Source organism: Homalodisca vitripennis, chromosome 2, assembly GCF_021130785.1.
Source record: "Homalodisca vitripennis isolate AUS2020 chromosome 2, UT_GWSS_2.1, whole genome shotgun sequence".
Taxonomy (NCBI): domain Eukaryota; kingdom Metazoa; phylum Arthropoda; class Insecta; order Hemiptera; family Cicadellidae; genus Homalodisca; species Homalodisca vitripennis.
The window spans coordinates 143703460-143726427 of record NC_060208.1 but is presented as its reverse complement, the minus strand read 5'-3'; the positions used below and the strand labels follow the sequence as shown (position 1 = coordinate 143726427).

The following is a 22968-nucleotide window of genomic DNA, read 5'->3' as shown; positions in this document are numbered from 1 at the left end:
ACAGGATGCATCAGTGATGAATTAAAAACTCAAATTCATTGGAAATACTAATTAAATATGGTTATAAAGCCCACCATAATTTATAACGCTGTAAATATTTACACATAAGGTACTTTTGTGATGTGTCTGAAGAAGATAGCCTTGCTATCGAAAGGCCTCACAAAAAATAAAAGTATTAAATATTTGTTTTATGTTTCAAACCAAACATGTTAATGTTAACATGTTATGTTGGTGTTATTGTTTTTTGTTGTTTGTTGGTTTATGTTATTGTTTTTATGTTTGTTGTTATGTAATTAAGTTAGCAGTAACCAATATAAGCTCCGTCTACAACATACTGGAAACTAGTTGGCTCCCTTTACATTGTGTGTCACATTTTTGCTGTGGCACAAGGAAAAACAGGGGGAATGGACACAAACATGCTTCAAGAAAACCATTCTTTCCTAGAATATAGTCTGGAAAACGGCAAGTATAATGTAAGTATATATATTTTCATCCTCGGTATGAAAAGGCAAACTCAACTTGAAACATCTTAAATTGGAAGAAAATTACAAAGGTCGCTAGTCGACTCTTTTTGACCAAAGTAGGTCTTGAAAATCAACATACATACTTTCTTGATCAGGACAAGGCAAATTCACTGTGGCATGTAAGTATGTTAGACTATATGAACAATGTGATTAAACACTTTGTAGATAAAAAAGACTCTAGACATAGAGCTTTTCAGTCTTTCGTAGGGTACATATATTTTCTTTATCAGGACAACAAGGGAAACTCAACTTACGACACTGTATACCATCTTAAGACAATAAGTAGATTACAAGGGACAGAAGTAGTAACTTTTTGTACTTTTATATTTATATATTTTCTTGATCAGGGGTATTAGGGCAGGAAAACTCAACTGTGGCAACAGAAACGTAATTAGTTCAAACTAGAAATGTATGTTTCTACACGCACAAAACTTAAAATAAGAATCTGTGAACATTTTATTTAATTTAACTTTTTGAATTCTTAACCGTGGGAACTGAAATAATAGGTACAAGATATATACCTACTTCTATTTGAAATCTATCAAAGACTCCATCATATTACATCATAAATGCTTTCACTAAGAAGGCAAGGCTCTATGATTTTTAAAATTGTGTGTGAAGCCGTGGGTACTACTATACCAACTGCATTAACTGTATTTAGGAAAACTTACATTCTAAAAAAACACAAAAAAGGTGAATTGAATTTTGTTCAATATAAAGTCATTGAGAGATTTGTTTATTCACGATAGAATTTGGAATAATATTGAAAATAGTTACCTATAATGGATGTGTAATTAAATTTTACAAAGTATGCATTTCTATGTTTTGCTCTCATTATACATATAAATTATAATTTTATTTCACTCTGCAAGATGAATTTAGGTGCTTAATGAAAGCACATGTTGTGCTGTAATTTATATAGTACACTGACTGTACACAACAGAAAGACATGCAGAATGCAATACAGACAATAGGAATAACAAAAAGGCTTTTAGCATAGCAAAGGCTTTCACAACAACATTAGAAGAACTTAAGAAATAACAAACACTCATCTAATTACACACTGCATATTGTAAAATATATCCCTCCGATGAAATTAAAGTAACCTTTTTGTTGATCCTGAAGACCCAAGTCTTGATGTTGGTGTAGTGGTTATGGGAAATGTGGTCTATTGTGAATACTGGTCCATACTTCTTGGAGTGTCTTCCTTCAGGCCAGAACGAGGGATATTGTTGCTATAGCAGACAACAAAATATTCTCTTAGTGCAGGTACTCGACTTCAGAAATAAATACAGTACAAATTAGCAAATATGACACTTTGTTGAACATTATTTCATCCTTTTTATTTTTCAAAAATATAAATATTTATTTTAAATAAAATCATATTACACAATCAGAACATTTAGTTAATATTATTAACAATTTAATAAGTGTATTTTTGTCACACTTTGTGCATGAAAACCCAAAATTACACAATCAAAGTAACGAAATATTGTGCTTTGTAAATTATATTTAACTTGTAGTTCATATTTTGTATGTCTATATTTGTTCATCGCCTAGCGTTTGCTACGTCTATGCGCAATGCACGTAGTGGACATCAGCCACAGTAAGAAACACACAATTAATAGTTTTATATCTCGAAATTTGTATAATTATATAAACACAAAGTATATCATCTGTAAAAATACATGTAAATTTATATCCCAATTTTCTTATTAGGGATGACATGTTTTGAAATTAAAAAAGCATTTAAATGTCAAATACATATTATTTAAGTAATAAAATAAACGCCCATACTAATATTATTAGTATCTAACATATTCCGGATGGGGGGAGGCTCCAATACCCCAGCTTGCCTGGGAGGTACGGAAAATGCGTAGAGGTAACCACCCCCTTTAGCTCATTCTAGATTCACCTATGGGTGTAGAAAGGGTGTTCTTGAAGCCAGTCCCTCAATCAACATCCAAATTGGTGTCATTCTGTCTTCTTCAACTCTTCTAGGAGGGTATTCCACAGCTTCGTTCCTGTTTATGTCAGTTTCTCACTGTAGATGAATGATGTATGAGAAGGCAATAATTCAGGGCATGAAGTGTATTGTAGCTGTGATGGTGGGCACCAGTTGGGTTTTGTTCAGAGGATTTGAGGTGTATATACTTGACAGTTTCCAGGATGTAAAGGTTGACAATGGTGAGAATCTTCAGTTCTAGAAAGGCCTGCCTGCTTGATTCTCTTGCTTGAAGGTTTGCAAGGGTGCGGATAGCTCTTTTTTGATCGACAAATACCCTCTGCAGATTGCCTCTTATAGTACCTCCCCAGACTAAAAATTCCATATTGCAGATAAGACTCATATAGGGCATACTATGTAGTTTTAGCTGTTACAGCATTACAGATGTGTTTCATTCTACAGATTACATATAGTTCTAAACTGAGTTTTTTTGCATAGAATGTCTACATGTTGTGTTCTTGCCAGAGAGTCATCAATCGTTATCTCAAGATATTTTGTGGAGGTGCTCTCTTTTAGTCTTGGTAGTCTTCCAGTTAGGTCTCTTACTTCCTAGAATTAGCTGTTTTGTTTGGCTTTCATTGACAACAAGGTCATTACCATGGCAGTATTGTATTGCCATATTGACAGCAGTGTAGACAGCTTATTCTTGTTGTTTTTTGCTTAGCATGAGAATAGTGTTGTCTGTATACATTAGTGTTCTGTTGTAGTTTTCTGTGTTTCAGGGGAGGTCATTAGTGTACAGGATGTAAAGGACCGGTCCGAGTACTGCTCGGGTGATGGTTCTGACCTCTGATGTTGATTGACTTGTCAGCCCCCCGAAAGCTTTACTATAATCTAGCATGATAGCTGTGAATGTGTTTCTCTTTTCTATTTGGCCCGCTAAGAATTCTACTAGATCTATCAGTACTATTATTGATTGTGTATTTACCAGGCAAGAAGCCATACTGCTGCGTTGTTAGTAGCTGATTGGTTGTAAGGTTTTCTATTAATTTTGAGAAGGTGGTATTAATGATATGGGGCAGTAATTAGCTGTTTGAGTAATTATACTATCATCTCTTCTGTATTCATCTATCAATTTAATTTCTGATTAATTAACATAAAATAATATAATTTGTCTTAAATGTTAATGTTTAATGTTTTATTATGACAATCCTAATGCTTTATTTACCTAGTTTGAAAATTACTTGTACACAAAAGTGCTCGTTTTGTACCTTACTAATTTTACAAAATTCAAAATTAATCCTTTTCTCCCTCTTAATACACAGTGACGTGATTTTTGCTGGCTAGCAAGTGTGCACAACCAATAGGTGTAAACAATAATTGCTGGAATAAACTGTGATCTGTTTCCTCTCGAGACTAAACTCACTCTCCTGATATCCCAGGACAAAAACTGTGTTGAATGCATCCAATATAGATATATATTAACATAATTTTTCTCTCATTTGCATTGCATAATATTTTATTGTGTTATTACTCTTACTCAATTGTTCTACCACTATCATAATTAACCACGTTTGAGGTCATAACTTATGTTTATTTATGTCTACCCAGGGGAAATGTCTGAACTTTGATAATGAGATATTTATAAGGAACATATTTTAGTAACTTTTGGGCTCTGAGTTTTTCAATGATCTGTTATTGTAATAAAATAATAATTTTAATTTTACAAATAACATATACTCAAAGTCTTATTTTAATTCATAAAGATACAGGCATAATTTAGTGTGAGTTTAGTCATTAAATATTAAAAAACTTACTAAATTTATTTCAGGTACTGTATTAAGGATTAGAATACTATTCAAAGGACACTAATAACATTCCAACAATACTTTTGCTTTAAATAATTCTAGTTAAAGGTAAACTTTAAATAAGATTAAAATTAAGATATCTTCTTTCATTCAATTTGTGAACATCAACTTAAGTTTGCTGTGTGTTCACATACGACTTCTAAGTTGAATTTTAATGGTTTCTTTCTACTTTGGATTTTGTGAGAATAAAAACTATTCAAAGCTAAAAAGACTGAAAAAATATTGCTGCACCATGTTGGAAGAAGCTTTCTGAGCCAAGAAGTTAAGAAACATTAACGAACCAGCATGACTCATTTAAATGAAGCCACTGGTAAATGAAGTCATATATTAATCAACTCAGGCTCTGCTCATCTGCTCTGAGGAAGCCATTAATAATAGCAAAAGATCAGTGTTTATTTTGTTAATTGTGGCTGTTACCAGTATGGTGTTCAGTTGTGTCTTTTTATTCAATAATTTAAATTGTGTATTGGGTTTAGACAATTTGTAAACTAATAAAAGGATATTTATTCTAAAATTTCTTAAAACATTCCAAATTTGATATGGAGATTTTATTTTTTATATATTTAACGAAATAATTATAAAAAACCATAGTTTTTTAAAACATACTCACCTAAAATTAATTTCATTTTTTCTTTTTATAAGATTTAAGGATGTTACATATAACTGGCTTTTGCTAAATCCATTTTATGATGTAAAGAGTTTTTAAATTTTACTTTTAATGAGACAACCGTTACATTTTAATCTCTGTTTTAACTTAAAAATGTTAACCATACATTTTAACTTTAATTGTTAACCTTAGATCTTAACTAATATTTTATTTTATTTTAACACAAGGTTGTTCAGTTGATAAGCTCTTGCTTAGGTTCTCCTGCTTTTATAATATGTTAACATTCATAAGAATGTCCATTTTTTATATACAACTTTCAATGAAGTTGTTTATTGTGATATTAGTTTAGGTTAGATTTAAAGTCAAGCGATTCTGCCTATTGCATCTCATGTTTAATGGCAATAGAGAATGTCTATTGCCTGTATGAAAATGTCATGTTTAACATAAACTTATCTTTTACATGACATTTCAAGACAATGAATGCAATATTAAACTTATTAGACAGAGATTAATATGTTTTCAAGAATACACATTTTTTATTTCTTTTGAACCAAGAGATCATTTAAAAATTGGAGAGAAAGTAGAAAAAAAACATAAAAATTAAATTGAGTTATAAAAATAAATAAAAAAGTCAACTACATCATATTGTAATTTTATTTGAATAATTTCATAATTTAACCCTTGACTTACGGAATTGTGTGGTGGAACGCATAAGACGACGACAGCAGAGCACTCGTAGTCGTATACCACAGACCAGATGTCCCCCAGGGTGTGTTTGAGAGGCCACTCGGTCACTATATATTCTCGTGGTTTGGTGTAGCCCTGACAGTAAAAGAACAATAAAAACAAGTTGTTAAAGTAGTCTTAAGATTTGATTTCTTAAGATTAGCCTTGAAATTGGCTTAAGACTAGTTCAAAGTTTCCAATATTGGAATTGTTCACACTAAGGTGCACCGCTGCACGTCCCTTATTAGGACCTATAAAACCTTAGTAAAATAACCAACAGATTTACATTAAACTGTATGAAATACAAATGGTAAGATATCTTGGTTAAGTCTAAAGTAAAAATATTAGGAAAAAAGAATGAAATATTCCCTTGCATTTTTAAACTGAATAATGTAAATGTCAATAAAGGAAGTTTTGAGCACATTTAAGTTGAAAAATATTTAGAATATTTTTTTAGGTTTAATTCACGGTATTAAATACATTCAAGTAATTTATATGTATGCTCATATAATGCTCTAAAATTTATATTACCAGTTAAGTGTTAAGGAATATTATTCTACTCATATTAAAAGCCCAGAAATCTCTGATTCAATGAAGATAAGTATTCTGTCCTTTGAGAGTTGCTAATAATATGAACTGTGCAGACAAAACAAACATTTCAATCTTGGGAAGTTCATCACACAGAACTATTATTTTAGCAAACTACTAATTGTTTACAACTGGAACTTTGAGTAATTTTAAGTTTGTGATCAATTAATTCAGTACTGATGTAAGGCATTTTAATAAATGAAATATTTAGAAATACATTTAGAATGAATTTTTAATAATAATTTTATTAGTTCAATTAATAACAAACATTTATTGGCAGGATACATTATAATATGTCAAAATACTATAATTATTAGGAATATTGTGTCAAATATTTAACATCTCTTTCTACAAAATGTTTATTAATGTTATGTTTTAACTTTAGATTAACAATAATTTAAGTCATTAGTGAATTTACAGTGGGCTCAAGGTCTCCCTTCTGTAAAAAAAGAAAATATAATATTTTCCATAAATAAATAATCTAAAGTGAATATTATTATTAAGGAATTGCTTCTTACTTAAGTGGTTTTATTTTGTTTATTTCATTATAAAATTATATAGAATTAAATCCTGAATCTATTGTTGATTTGTAGTAACTATTGAGATTACATAGAGGAGAAACAGTTTTATTGGAAAACAAGCCCTTCATCTCTGGCACTATTTATTCTTTGGCACATATAAACTTTTTAAATATGAAAATATATCCCCGTTTTGTCTAAATATTGTCATATGTTTAGACAAAACGCCTGTAAAATAAAAAAAAATTGTTATATATTTAGCATCGTAACATATTGCACTTTAGACCCGTGGCTTTCTACATTACTGTTTTGTTACACCTTCCTAGTTGACTCAATCTTAATTTTAAATACTTGATTTATAAATGTTGTACTTACATCAACAAATACAGCATTTATGTAGTCAGTAAAAGTGTTTCCTTGGAATGATGTCAAGTATGGCCGGAAATTATCAGCTGCAACAAAATTGGTTTATCAGAACAATGGATTAAAATGGTTAATCAGAATATTGTTGAAACCATTCGGGTTTGCTAAAACCAGAACAGATTAAAATATGTCTAACAAAACCATGCCTATGTTACACAACTTCTATTAAATCACAAGTTCAATAGAATCCTAATTATTTCCTCATACAGTAAGTATTAATAACAGGAAATTATACGTTTTTACTTTAGTTAAAATACATTATGAAAATATATAAAATGTACAAATGCAAATATTTATTGTAAAAATTCAATAAATCTTTTGTGTACTTGTCCATCTTGTCTGGGTTTATTTGGATAGCTAAAATAATGTCAATTCCATGTCTGACAGGATAGCAGGATTATAGACTTTTGCCATTGTTATGGCATATGTTATTGAGAACAAACAAAATAACACTGATATAAAATTGACAATATTTTATAGAACTAAATAAAAAAACATATTTAAATAAATGAGATTTGAAAATTTTGCAAGTACATAAATAATAATAATAAAAAATACAATCTGGCATATTTTTAAATTGTCTAATGGATCAAAATGATAGAAGACATTACATATAAACTCTGAAGTCACATACTTAATAATTGTTAAAAGTTTGTTAAAAAGTTTAAATGTTTTTATTGTTAAAGGCATAAGCATGCATGGCTATCATCAAAGTATATAAAATAAGCTAATGTCTACCTTATAAAAAGAACTAATTACAAATCCTTGTCAACATTCCCTATACATAAAAAGGAGATCCTCTCAATTACTTTGGATTAACACTTTATAGTGTTCTCTTGTACATAAAGTTATGAGAAATTATTTTATTCTGGATTGCTAGAATTTCCAGAAAAACTAGAAATTTGCTTTTTTACACAATGACCAACACAATAAATGTTTTGACAATAAATCTGATATCACCTCACTGTTCAATTTTGCTCATAAGCTCTCAAAGCCCATTTATCTCTCCTTACTGTGCCAAAATAAAGAAATACGATAAATTGCCATCAGGATATAAAATGAATTTGAATATGCAGATGTAATTTGAAGCTGCACAAGTTCATCCCCTCTTCTTAACAAGATCTCAACACAGGAATTGTGAAAGCAATGCTGACACAAATTGATTATGTACACTTCCAAAGGTTTTCAGCCAAGTTGTTATGGCATTGTCTGATTAACACTGAAGCAACTCCTTCTATAAAATCTTACAAGATCTTGAAAGTGGACTACCTAAAACGTATTGGTGAGGTTCTGCTGAAAGTAACAACAACAAAATATATCAAAGGGTACTTACGAGGCACTATCAGCACATCTCGATTCTTCTCTCTGTTATCGCCTCTATGGCCTCCTGCGCAGTCGCCTATCGTGAAGCGAGGTGTTTGTTTGCAGATTTGCTGAAAAATGCAGTATTTTAATCAGGGTTAGAAGATTTTTTTCTATAAAAACAAAAGCCCTAATTAATTACAAAGTTACAAAATTATTGGATTGTTTAGTTAAAAAGGGAATACCATTGAAATTGTCTTAATCTTCACTGAAAATTACTTTTATAGACCTATTTATACACCATTATACATAAAAAATATTTATTTTGCAAACACTTCAATTTTAATGGGAAATTTTGAACAGTTATCCATCTATGATTGCTAATAAATATAAATTTTCTTGATAAACTGAGTAGCTTAACACTGTATATTAAAATAATTTCAAAACATCAGCACAATATCACATGGATTTAGAATTATATAAATCTTTATAGTTTAATAAACCTGATTTTTGAGCATGCAACATTGAATAATGAGGTCTTAAATCATGATGAGTGTATAATCAATCATAGCGTACTCACATGCCATTATCATGTTTAATAATAATTTACCAAAGTCATACAAAATATCTCACTTTTTAATACATGTGCTCTGATGATATATATATATATATATATTATATATATATATATATATATATATATAATATATATATATATATATATATATATATATACATAATGAATTAGAAATAACTCTGTAGAAAACAAGAAGGCAAACAATTTACAGAAACATTCAGATTATCCCCAATAGGATTTTTTTCACTGAATATCATGGATATTCTGGTAGAGAATAATGAAGTCCACAGCTGTTTATGTTTAAATCCGGCCCCCTCGTTATATAGGCTGAACTTTATCATCGAGTAAACTTGTAAATTGATACCTACATTAAAGGAAAACCCAGCCTAACCTCTGAATTATTTATTTCCTAAATATCAGTTTTATCTACTGGCAAATGGAATGAACTGTAGATGTTAGTCTTAGTTTTCACTGTTCTTATTGATAGGGATAGATAAAGTCTATTCACCATTACTCATCAGTCACCAAAATTGCAGAGCTCTTTGGTTGTTGCTCTTAATGCTATTTTTTATCTGGAGATTTCAATGGACTATGAAGTATGATCTGAATCTAATTCTTGATCCTTAAAGTCCAATAAGTGCATTGTCAGGAAATGAAACTGAGGAAATGTCACCATTTATATCAATATGCCCCTGAAGGAACTCTGAGAGTAACAGTTTACTTATTAGAAATTTATTTTCAAAGCAAGCTTTGGTAGAATCTGAAGATATAACAATTAAACTGGAATATTTGGAGGGATAATATAGACTGATTCATCTCCTACCTAAGCTAATGTGTTCATGACATAACTTTCCTTAATAATTCTCACTTTATCAAAATTTTTAAAATTATTTCATCGAGATACTCAAGAATTTAAATAATTCATTTATTGATAACCTCCTGAATGCCCAAAAGAAGCTTAGATAGCAGCACCTAAAGATAAACTTTTACTGCAGTGACAGGAAACAAAAATAAGGTCACTTAGTATTTCAGCTAGAGTAGAAACTGTCTTTGTGTTATGAACTGAGTTCCAGCATTCCCAGTGTTGTGATATTCAGAACACATACTGAACTAGTAATGCTAGCTTTAAATAATCTTATTTATGTTCTGCAAACTTAAGGCATTTACGAGGTATGTTCAAAAAGCATCCCGATAGGTGCTATTAATAAAGAAGGGGTTTACTTTGAGAATTATAGTCCATCAAAAGTAGTTCCCTTCTGATACCACATACTTTGCCCAGTGCCACTTCTATTGCTTGAATCAGTTCTTAAAGTTTATTTTTGGAACTTCAAAAAGTTACTCTGTTGCATTTTGTTGTACCTTCTCTTCAATATTTATTTTTGGCGGAACAAAAAATGCCAAATCATATTCTGATTACTAGATTTATCTTGGAAAGCTGATGTAATAAAAGTTATTACAAGGAAGCAATTTTAGAACAAACTTTATAGAAACATGTTTTAATCCAAATCATCTGTCAAAATTTGTGAACTCAACCAACACTGATTTCGAAATTCTCACTGATTTATTCTGCAGCTAATCGGTTCTCTTCCATCACTAATTCTGTTTTTTTTGTATTACTTTGCTTTGTTGTTGGCCTTCCACACTGATCATTGCTTTTCACAATCACATCTCATTACAAGTACCTCCAAATGTTTGACAAAACTGAATACAAATATTCTGACAGATATTTTCCGACATATCAAAATGTGAAGTAAATTTTGATACACGTGGAAACAAACTGATGCTGTCATGTAGTTGATAAATGCAGATCATCATCAAGCCTTGTATAACAGCCAGGTAGAGTACAAAGTTGAACTTAGTCAAGTTTCATTGTTATAAAGTGGTTAGCAGTGGTGATACCAGTCCCGATACTTTGTCAATGAACCTCATGAGATGGGAATGACCATCATAAGAAACAAAAAGGTAGAAACCGTATTATTGCTATAAACACTTCCCTCATAATCAGCATAGTTTGCAACAGTTGTAACTCCAAAACCATTGTAACAATGTGAAATAATGTTAAATTTGATTGTTGGGATGGGAGCTTTTCCCCTTGAGAATTGCAATAATCCTAATCTTTCTACTAGCACAATATTTCTGTATTAACAATTATAATAACCACATTGAAACTCAATTACCTGGTACTCTCTCTGATACTCATTGAGCTTTGTCACAGGATCCTTCATCGATTTTTGCTTTAACCTCTGTGATAGCTCTTTGACAGGAAACCATGAGACACCACAAACAACAAACTCTTCTAATGTGTCATAAACAAACTTGTACTGGTCCTGCAACATAACTCATTTAATTAGTTTTTATTAATCAGTAGAAGCTTCTAGAAAAAATAAAAAAAGTGTTCTGAGAAGCTTTAAACTTCTTCCTGGAACTGTACTTACATTAATTTAATTATTGACATGTTTTGGAGGATAATACTTGCCTTGTTGATTTTATTTGAGATTTAATAGTTTTATGTATTCATTTTTTTTATATTGATCCATAAGTCAGTTACTGTGCCAAGTAAAGGTCTAATGATTGCCAATTATATTGTTTATAATCAGGTTTTGTAGAAATTTCAGTGTTCACATTACTGCATGTAATAATTTTTTATTTAACATATTATTTGTATTTAGAAAATGTGTAATACTATCATATAACAACAGAATATTATTCATTATAATTGTTTTTATACATTATAGGCTCTGCCACGTCAACATTACTTACACTAGCAAGATTTATAGTAAATCACAAAGAAATTATACTAATATATTTTTTTGTATAAATATACCTAGTGTGGTTTATAACTACAGTAGAGTCCCGTTAATCCGACCTAATTGGGACCGAGCCCTATTCGGATTATGTGATTGTTCGGATTAGCCAGAATTACAGAAAAAATACGGTTTTAAACTTGAGAATGGGTCTATTTTGTTATAGAATTATCAACATTGTTTATTAAAACATGTTTTCTGACTGTTGCATTGTATTTCTTCTGACAAATAAACGTGTTTGCGAATACTAAGCATATTTACCGTATTTAGTGTGAGAGTTCTATTGTTAAGCAATGTGAGCGTACTGGATATAGTACGGGTCCACGCGCTACGGGACGACGAGAACCTGGGTGATAAAGGAGGGTTGGTGCCACACGCAGACGGTGCAGCAGCGCTTAACCTTGCACTACGATACTTAGAGCAACAGGCTACTGCTACACTTTCCTATATCATGTTTATGACATGATGGCGAAACTACGCGTCATCCAATAGACTCTCTTCAATGCGACAGAAGACAATAACTGAATTTATGTCTTTTAACAATTAATATTGTACTCAATAATAATATCAGTACTGTACGTCCAATTTTTGTTTGATTTCACTTCTTAATACAGTAATTTAAATCATACTTAACCTATAAGTTTCAATTTGGTACGTATTTAACTTCATTATTTATGTACTGTACCGTACACAATTTGTCTTAATAAAATACTATATGTCTATTTAATTAAAGTTTTCTTTGTTTATGTACGAAATGATGCACCCATTTTCATTTTTTAAGTAATTAGTTCCTATAACTATTCCTTATCGTTATAAATAATTCCTCCTGGACCTGTTCGGATTAACCGACGTTCGGATTACACGTGTTCGGATTAGCGGGACTCCACTGTAATTGATATGTCTTTTGGGTGGCTGTAATGTTAATCTGTCTTAAATAAAAATTACTTAATATTAATGTGTCAGAGATTCTGTTCTGATTATAGCTAAGCAGCAGGTGAAGGTCCAATTTAAACTCTGATGATTAGTTACACACATCCAATTCATCCAAATCAACACAATCTATTCCAAACTCACTTATGACCTTTTAAATGTCAAGACATTCTCCTGCTTGTTAATTTCTAAGCTTTACTAACAGATTGGCAGAGTTCTTACACTAGGTGTGTTCGCTTTACAATGCAGGTCTATGAATGTAAGAGTATACTGGATCAAAATGCTAAACAGCAAATGTTTGCATTAATTTTTATGCAGTTTATTCAGGAAGTCAACTGAAATGAATTAGTCATATATTCAAAAGTGCTATATGATTGTTTAAAGCATTTGCTCATGATATTTCTAACTTTAATTAATCAGGTGGAGATTTAGACCAAAATAAATGAAAAGAGAAAATGCTACTTTGTGATTTCATAGAAACATAATTTTGTTGACAAATTATTAATATAAGTATTAATGATCAAGTTTGGTAACAAATTAAATCATAATATATCCAATAAATATTGAAATGTTTAATGTCTATTCTTTAACAAGATTACAAATTGTGTATAAAACAAAGATTGCGCATGTATTATGCTCAGGTTACCCAAATTGCATAACCGATTACATAATTTGTTAAGAGTTAAAACCAGACATATTAATTAATTTTCATGTTTTTATTTTAAGATTTAATGACCACTTTGTTGAAAGTATAACAGTATTTTGTATATTTGCCATTGTTAAATGTTACAATAATAGCACTAACAAATTTGCTGAACTATGATGTAGTCTAATGGTTGGCAGAGAAATTGACTACATCAGGGTCGCGGTTATCGTGTGACATGGCTAAGGGCTCGAGAGACATTCAGACCTCCCTCTACCGGAATTATGTAAACAAGCTATAGGCCTCCCATGGCCACAGGCATTTCATGCATATATTTACAATTTAAAAAAAGGACAAGGCTAGTATTATTTTATTCATTTTCAATCACAAATAAGAGTACCTGCTGTGTAAAAAAGCAAATTGTAAATCAATACATTAATATTTGTTCCCTATTATGTACATAATTCAGATGCAATACTCTTTTTACTATCAAGAAGGCTAACAGATGGATGAGTCATAAGTGTCGTGATTTGTAAAAATTTACCCTAGCTCACTAGTAAATCTCATAGCTGATAAGGTAAGGCATTCTGTCTGCTACACTTGGTGTAGAAAAGACTGCTCACAAACTATGAATATTATTAGTCAAAGGTTAAGGTATTTCTTTGCGTTATAAATCACAACAAATGCACATACTTTGCCTTAAATCTGCACCTTAAAATCTAATCTTTTGCTTATGCTAAAAAAAAATCATAAAACCACTTCTGCCTCTGGATCTTGGCACATTGTGCTCACATACTGAAGGCACTCTAGACTACATTGGGCTAACATTGCTGTAGCGATATAGTCAATATATATAGTATCTGTCTTGTAGCTTTGCTTATATATTTTCTAATTAGCTTTAGTTTGCATGTGTATTTCATTACCAAATACTTATTGAAGAAATTTGGGACAGATTATTGTACCCTTGACCAATGTCACAACCATTGGAAAGTAGTATAAAAACCTTGCTGTGTGTAGTCTGCCAAGCCCCTACATCAAATTATTATTCAAGAAATTTCTACATACTTGTTACAAGAAATCAGTGTGACCATAGGAAGTTTAAACTATGGGTGATACAAAATTGATGCAGGGGACTTCCTTGTATGTGACACTCTACTCAGGTGATGTTGGTGGAGATGACATTTATGGCATTATTGCAGAGGTGTCAGAGACAACTATTTAATACAGATGATGAATTAAATACTTAAATAATTAAATACTAGTAACATTAAAATACTTACTAATGTTTCAATCATGCCTTTTCTTGATTGTCTGAGCATTTTCAAGTATCCGAATACGTCAAAGGCATCTTCCTCCTCTGACAGTTCTAGGTTAGCGTCTATTGCCAGGTATACTCCAGATCTTCCACCCCCATCACTGAAATTGTACTAAAATGTTAGCATCTCTTGATTTGATTATTATTTTACTTTTTTGTTTTAATTGATAAATTAATGTTAATATGGCACATTCTGCATAAAGACTTTTACGTTTATGTCGTGAAAAAACAATGTGTTTCACGTTTAAAGCAATGATGTTTGGAAAGTGTCTGACTAATAAAAACATCTTATTATTCAAACATGCAAGTCTGGTTTTACATTGATTATTCAAAGCAGGGTTGCTACAGGAGTCCAATAATGAAATTCCCTGACTTTTCCCTGATTTCCAGACCAAATTTTTCATTTTTCCCTGACTTTTTTCGACGCAATACCCAGGGTTTTTGGCAATTAATGGGTGGAAAAAAGCGGTGTTGAGGCTAACAGGGTGGCAAATATAAAAAAGCAAAAAAGCCTGCTTCATGCGCCACGTCGTCTGCAGGCTTGGACTCGGCGCGGCAGCAGTAAGTTTATTTGTGTAAAGGGATTTTATATTTTCCCCTGACCAACGTCGAAATTCCCTGACTTTTCCCTGACTTGAGACCGGATTCCCTGACTTTTCCCTGATTTCCAGTCCTGTTTTTTTTTCCCTGACTTTTCCCTGACTTCCCTGATTTCCCTGACCTGTAGCATCCCTGCAAAGGGAACTGTGACAGTTCTGAGTTCTGATCACTTATTAGATCACAGAGACTTGTCTGCCCAGGTGGTTAGGTAGAGCGTTTACTTGGATGCATATATTACAATATATATTATCTTTATCTCAAAAATTATAGTGATAAATCTCTTATGGATGACGTTACAAAACTGAAATCCAGTCAGCCTTTTATAGGCCATTTATTTAATTTGTGACATTATTACCGATCATGAATCTAATATCATTATAAAATAATCTTAAACACTATCAAAATATTAGGATTTCTGTATATTATATAATATTCAGGAGTCAACCAATATAGTGAAGTAATAAAAATGTAATTTTTTGGTTGTTCAAGTATGTGAGGAAATGAGATGAAGTTAGATTTAATAAAACTCAATAGAACTTTAGAAACCAGTTAAAATGTTTTAAAACTAATTATTATCTAGATGCACTGTTTCAACGAGAATACCTGACAGTGAAAAGCAATCTGATAGAGGTTAAGACTTATAGTGTGATAATTATGATATCCCTTAAAAGCTTTTGCTACAGGAAAAGCAGATTATCATTTTTAGGTAAGATACTTTGAAGACATTTTATAAGCAATACAAAATTAATAAATATTCATTTACTTTTCGAAACAGTCAATTTTACTAGATACTAACTTGCAATGTACGACAATGGGACCCTCCTGAGCTGTCCTGTAGGATCCTACAACTGATCTCATTCTCCTACGGAACTCTAGGATGGCATTGGAAAAAGGACACGTATGACATGGCCACTCCGTGTAGTGGAACTGTAATAGAGTCCTCTCCTGCTCCTCTTCCTGCAATATATCACAGTGTCATCATATTATTTCCTTTTAGACATCATATTTTGTATCATGGGACAATGTGGTGTATGCAATTAGGTACATAGGCTACACCATGAGATTTAATAAATCCCATGTAAATGAGAAAAAAATGATAGTTTTAAGACTTTTAAAATTTGATATGAAGAATTTAATACAATTAAATATAAATACTGCATTATCCTTTTTACAATATTAACTTTAGCTCTCATATGTGGAAAATACAGTCTAATATCTTATTACTAACCATTTTATAAATAAAAATGAATAACTATATATATATATCTATGCACCAATCTCATAAACTGCTGGATTAATACAGCTAATTCTTATAAAAGATATTCATTGAAGTCTACGGAGGTTTTATATGAAGAGAAAGATTGGAATAATTTAGAATTCTGAAAAATAATGATTATATTTATGTTTCATAATTAAAATTTAACTGGTTCTACACTGCTATTGACACTTTTAGCTGAAGTTCATCAAAGAATCTGGCTGAAAGATTGCTTTACATTCAAATTTAATAAAGTATTAAGTTTGCAGAGTTTTGAAAAGTATAGTGCAGATAGCAAAAACAAAGTTACTATATTTTAACTTTTACTCCAGGTAAAGGGAAATTTAAAACGTGTAATTAATTGGAAATACTATTTAAACTCTGTTATAAAACCCACCTTAATGAAGAAAGTTGTGAATGTTTGTACATAAGATACTCAAAACTGGTTAGCTTCCTTATCATTGTAATTTCTACAGTGGTTTAATGAAAAACAGAGGAGTAAACATTAACATTATTTGTCAACGAGTCACTCTTTCCCAGACAACAGTCTAGAAAACAATAAGTCTTCTATAACACAAAATGTTATTTTGAAATGTTGCACGAACTTAGTAAAAATTTCTCCATTTATTTGAAGAAAATACTTTTTGATTTAAATAGGTTTTCAAGACTTGTTGAAATTGGTTTTTTGAATGAGATAAAATTGAACATCACTGCTTATATTTTTTTACAAGACAAATTATACTACTAGTTTGAAATTAAATAGAATGCTAACAATTTGTACAGAGTCAATCAAAAGTTTAAATTATTTTAAAATGTATAGAAAAACAAAGGAACTTATTCAATGATAAAATTTGAGGGAAAAGTTGCATAACAAGTAATATATGTCATAAAATAATAATGTGGTATTAATAGGGTTATTTTTTGTTATTCAAGTATGTTGTAAAATTTTTATTTATGATATTGTTTACTTATTACTTTATTTATTGTAGATTGTGAAAACTGATTAATAATGAATGAGGTTTTTATTCTAACAAAGTAGAAATCTTAGAAACAATTTATAGTACAGTATTTAGTTATTTTTACTTTGTATTCTCACAAATAATGGATCTAATTAGAGATTTGTTGTCCTGATGATTGAGGTTAGAAGTTCTTACATATACATTGATATCTCCTAAAATGACCCTAAATAGGATGAATTTCTTAATAACATGTGCATTTCCCCCACCCACTTAAAAATTCCACAACACTTAATGTTAAAAGTACTTTCATTATATTTGAACAACCTTTTTTAACCTCAATGGCATGGATTTTTCCAATTCAGGTGAAAACTCGGAACTTTCTGCTGTAAGTCTTTTTGCAAAACCGAACCTTTATAGTACGAGTTCAACCTCACTAGTATCCTTGAAGGATCTATAATTAAGGCTAATACGTAGTTTTACGTACGGCATTAGAACGTTTATATCACGAGTTAGAATTCCCCCAAGCATATTACCAACGGTCACTGACATGTGTTTTAAGTGATCTGTCTTGCAAATGTTTGGACCTAAAACCCTCTCAACTCTGACATTGTATACGTGTCACGTGATTAAGATTGTCTCAATCTGTATCACTAATCAGTCACGGTTGATCTCGGTTGATCTCAATGCTAACTCACATGGCTTCTGAGTACCTTTGGTTATCTTAATTTGTATCAACAGCGGTTGTTTATAAAATAGTATTAAAAATAAAACATTAAGTTTATATTTTTTACATAAAATTTTTGTTTAAAAATGTCTTATTTTGAAGTCATTGATATGAGAGATTAGATGTAATTAAATATTTATAAAAATATAATTTCATGAAAATTCGATTTTAGTGCCTTAAAACAGTTTTCATTAGCGTTATTTTTGATTTTTTTCATGTTATTAAGTAATAATTCACCTTACCACAGTAACGTACATACATCCGTGTATCGAAAATATATTACTTGTAATTAAACTAATACTTATGTTAGTCATTATTATTATTAAGGTGTTTAGCATACAATGATGTACGTAGAACATTTTATAAGAATACGAGTATAATAAGAATTTGTAACAATATTTATAAGATGTTTACAAATGGACTGTTTGTACAAAGAAAGATAAGCAAGGTTGTTTAATGAAAAACGGAAAACAGTCTTGTAGAAAGGAAGTTCAGAGTCATAACTTTAAACGGTTAAATTTCTGGACTAGGTTGTTATGCTCAAGCTAATGAAATAAGTTTGCAAATCACTTAGCGAGTTTTCAGCCTTCCTGTTGTATTTGTACTCGTTTTAAATATTTGAAGTTATGAGTGGTCTCCTGCACACTTCTAAAGTAAATTCTGAGAATTAGTATTCACTGTTTAAAGTACGCAATTAACACAGACGTTTGGACGGACTATACATGATAGATTATGTTACCCATAGTAGGTTATTTTTAGTCTTCTTTTTAATAATAGACAAATCCTTATACATATAAAATATTTGTTTACTGTATATAAATTATTCATGAATAAAACTTACTGTGCCGATTTTGTAGACGATTCTAATAGTCCGAATGTGAAAGTTTGCTAGTTCCTCCTCTCCCTTTACTGAAATGTTCAGGTCTCCGTAATTCTCACTTTTTACTTTCGCCGATGGCCAGTACTGCATACACATCACCTGAAAACAACATAAATAATTATAAATTGTAGTGTACAAATCAATAAATGCAGCAATGTCTACTATAATGTTACAAAATAACATACGTGGAATTAATAATTATAAAATGTTCTTTTAGTCTTTTTGATCTTGGATATTTCTGAACTGAGGTGGATAGTTATCTTTGGACAAGGATGTATGGCAATTTAACAGGAACGCTCTAAGCACTGATTTTCAAGCCTTATGTGCAATCTTCCAGATGTTAAACAGATTTATAGAGCATTAGGAAGATTAAGAAAGAGTACAGAGTGGGAAGTTAAAAGTAGTAATTATCAGGATTTCAAAATAAGAAAATACACAGTAAATGGTAACAGTACAGATATAACTGATTTTGCCAAGGCATGCGTACTCGTACAACTCGAAGAAACTCCCGAAAAGAGCACTGCTCTTGAAGTCTTTAAAAGATTCTGCCAGTAGCAAAAAAAAAAAAAAAAAATTAAATTAACTTTAACGTATGTTAATACGCTACGTTATATCATCATAGTTCTATGTTTTTCTTCCAGCATTTTATGCCACCTCCTCTGTTCTCAAATGTCTAATCTCGGCTTTCTCTACTGACTTATAAAATAAATATTATTTCCCCTTCAGATGGAATGATCTAAAGCACATGAAACGCGGAAATCGAACAAAGAAAACTGCTGAGTAAATCTTTACACAAGCGTTAGAAACTTCTTTTATCGTTGAGAATATAAGAAAAGATTCATAGGGAGAAGAATTTCGAAAACTGCCTTTCTCGTAAGGCCTTGCAGAAGAATATAATGAGAAGGAATTATGGGTCGAATAAAGGGTGGATTTGGGGTTTGTGGCCTTTTAAAGCACACTTAAAAATCCATAGCCCGCGTTTAAAATTAGAGGTCCCTCCCATTTCTAAAAATCGTACACATGTCATGAATCTAATTAATTTGTCGTGTTACTAAACCTCTTCTTACCACCTATATTTTATTATGAAATACTTAACAATTTGATCAATAGAAATAAAGGATGTTAAATAATTTACGATTTAAAAGTGATTCCTTTAGGTCTTGGTGAATATTAAAATAGAAATTACAGAATAGAAGCGTTTATTTTATTCTAATATTCTACAAAGTTTCTATTAAAAGGGTATTACTTTTTAAACTGTTCATACCCGTTATTCATAAATATTCAGGTAAACTTTTATAAACTCAGTGGGAGCTTGAAGCTAATTAAGTAAGAATCTGTCAAACTTACACTGCATTAAATTATTGTTTTTAAAGCACCTTGGTGTATGTTTATGAATCAAGGTACACCTGTGTAGAGTGATGTTTATATATAATAATAAAAATACTGTATATTATTCAAAAAAGCAAACTTTTACTGTGCATGCCTTCAGGTTTGTTCAATAAGATTGAGAAAATAAGAAGTCCAAGATTTTTGAGACAGATTGAACATTTTTTCCGAGAAATGCATGTTTACATTAGAGAGTTTCAGACTACCCGAACCCCAAAAACGTGGTTTTTAATTCAAAGAGATAAATAAACTTAAACAAAAAAGCTGCATGTAATGGTAAAAAACTGTACCCAGCTTTTTGACAATTGTTTGACAATTGAGGGTACGCTAGAAAGCAGATGTCCTGGCCACGAATACCCGACTTTTGAACAGAGTTTCTGTGTACTAATCATCTCGTGGAGACGAGATATAATTTTAACTGTGTCCTATCTCTTATAGTTTTCATGATAACACTGGCGGCATTCCTGTTTAAAATGATAATAGGAACAATTTACACAGAATCGTTACCTTGATGAAATCAAACGTCTTGGTGAGCATAACTATACAGCTGGCTCTCTCCTGCCAGATCATCCGCCAGAACTCGTTCACCGTGGCTTCCGTCGGCCCTTGGGTCACGATGTAAGCATTCGGCTTAAGTAAACTCTGTAAGAACACAACACATTGTCAGTTTATTACACTGCTTTTTAACGTCTAACAAATTATCAAATAATGAGTATGGAAGTTGTAAGAATCTTAAATTTTTTGAACACAACACATTGTCAGTTTATTACACTGCTTTTTAACGTCTAACAAATTATCAAATAATGAGTATGGAAGTTGTAAGAATCTTAAATTTTTTGAACACAACACATTGTCAGTTTATTACACTGCTTTTTAACGTCTAACAAATTATCAAATAATGAGTATGGAAGTTGTAAGAATCTTAAATATTTTGAACACAACACATTGTCAGTTTATTACACTGCTTTTTAACGTCTAATAAATTATCAAATAATGTGTATGGAAGTTGTAAGAATCTTAAATGTCTTACGTTACCGAACATAATCTTGCGATTAAATGAAATGAAAATGAAAATTTGTTTATTTAAACAGGCAAAGTTAGGGCCTCATGGCCCTTTTTTACACTTAACCTGTCTGATCAATAAGCAGAACAATAAACAACATGACAAATATGAACAAATATTAACCAAATTAATATTGACACTAATATACCTTACTAAATACATTAAATCAAACATTAATCTAAACACTAAAAAAATTATAAATATGATACTTCTAAATAAAAATAAATAAAAATATAAGTATACAATCATGACACAAAATAATACTACAACTTCCATCTTTAATAATAACCAAAAACTATAATTAATACCTAATAACAATAATTTATAAATATATAATAAGAATATTTTTGAAATAAATAATATATATGCAGTTTGTCTTACTCACACTCCTCACACACAATGCCAGCACCACACCCACAGACCCCTAGGACGGACCCGCCCCGACCAACCGTTCATGGTACAAACGTTTCAGTGCCGCCACAAACCGCCGATCTCCCTCAATGGAAGTGATTTCTTGGGGGAGGGAGTTCCACAGACGACAACCCATCACTTGAAAAGATCTATCAAATACTACAGTCCTGTGTTGGGGCATTCTTAAGGTACGAGAACCAGAGCGAGTGCTTCTTACACTATCATGAGATATAAATTGGAAATAGTTTGAAAAATATTTTGGAAATCCAGATTGTAAAATTGAATGAACTAAATTTAGTATTTTGATTGATCGTTGTTCTTTTAATTTCAAAATATTTCCCTGAATATAGTACGGTGTAATGTGTTGGTCTCGTCTCACATCATAAACGTAACGTAAACAGTAGTTTTCAGTCCTTTGCAGCTTCTCACTAAGTGCTACCGTCATGTCATTCATCACAGAGTTGCAGTAATTGAAGTGTGGAAGTACTAGTGATTTTGTCAACAGTAGTTTGATCCGTTCAGGTAGAAATCTTTGTAAGCGTTTCAGTGAGTGGACAGATGCGAAGACTTTTTTACATATATCCCTCTTTTTTTAATGGTATATTATGCCATATATCTTTTAGGTCTTTTGATTTTCTTATTATACTTATGCAAAAAGCGAAGTTATATTGCAGGACAAAAGGAAAAATTCACTTTTACCTTATGCAAGAATGAGTTGTTAATACGCTATAACGCCTTCTCGACGTAAATTTGGTAGTAGGTTTTCGTAGTGATAATTTTTTCGATATATAATTTCGTGATTATTTCTTTTAAGAACTGTCTGAAAAGATTAAACGTATATGTTTATGACATCAGCCACCTTATTATATAATCAAATTGATATTATTAAAGAACGTTACCATTTTCAGGCACTGTTATTT

At 30.9% G+C, this 22968-nt stretch overlaps 1 protein-coding gene across 1 annotated transcript in view; it reads right to left on the bottom strand.

The window, feature by feature from the left end:
* The window catches only part of LOC124355835 (receptor-type tyrosine-protein phosphatase kappa-like), a 146952-nt gene that overhangs the window by 9506 nt on the left and 114478 nt on the right, over positions 1–22968 (bottom strand). The window contains exons 5-13 of the mRNA XM_046806988.1: positions 21082–21216; positions 19150–19287; positions 16167–16327; positions 14736–14871; positions 11256–11405; positions 8533–8632; positions 7152–7228; positions 5635–5766; positions 1631–1759 (exon numbers count right to left, since the gene is read on the bottom strand). Of these exons, the coding sequence (XP_046662944.1) occupies positions 1631–1759; positions 5635–5766; positions 7152–7228; positions 8533–8632; positions 11256–11405; positions 14736–14871; positions 16167–16327; positions 19150–19287; positions 21082–21216 (1158 nt within the window). The remainder of the gene's footprint in view (positions 1–1630; positions 1760–5634; positions 5767–7151; positions 7229–8532; positions 8633–11255; positions 11406–14735; positions 14872–16166; positions 16328–19149; positions 19288–21081; positions 21217–22968) is intronic.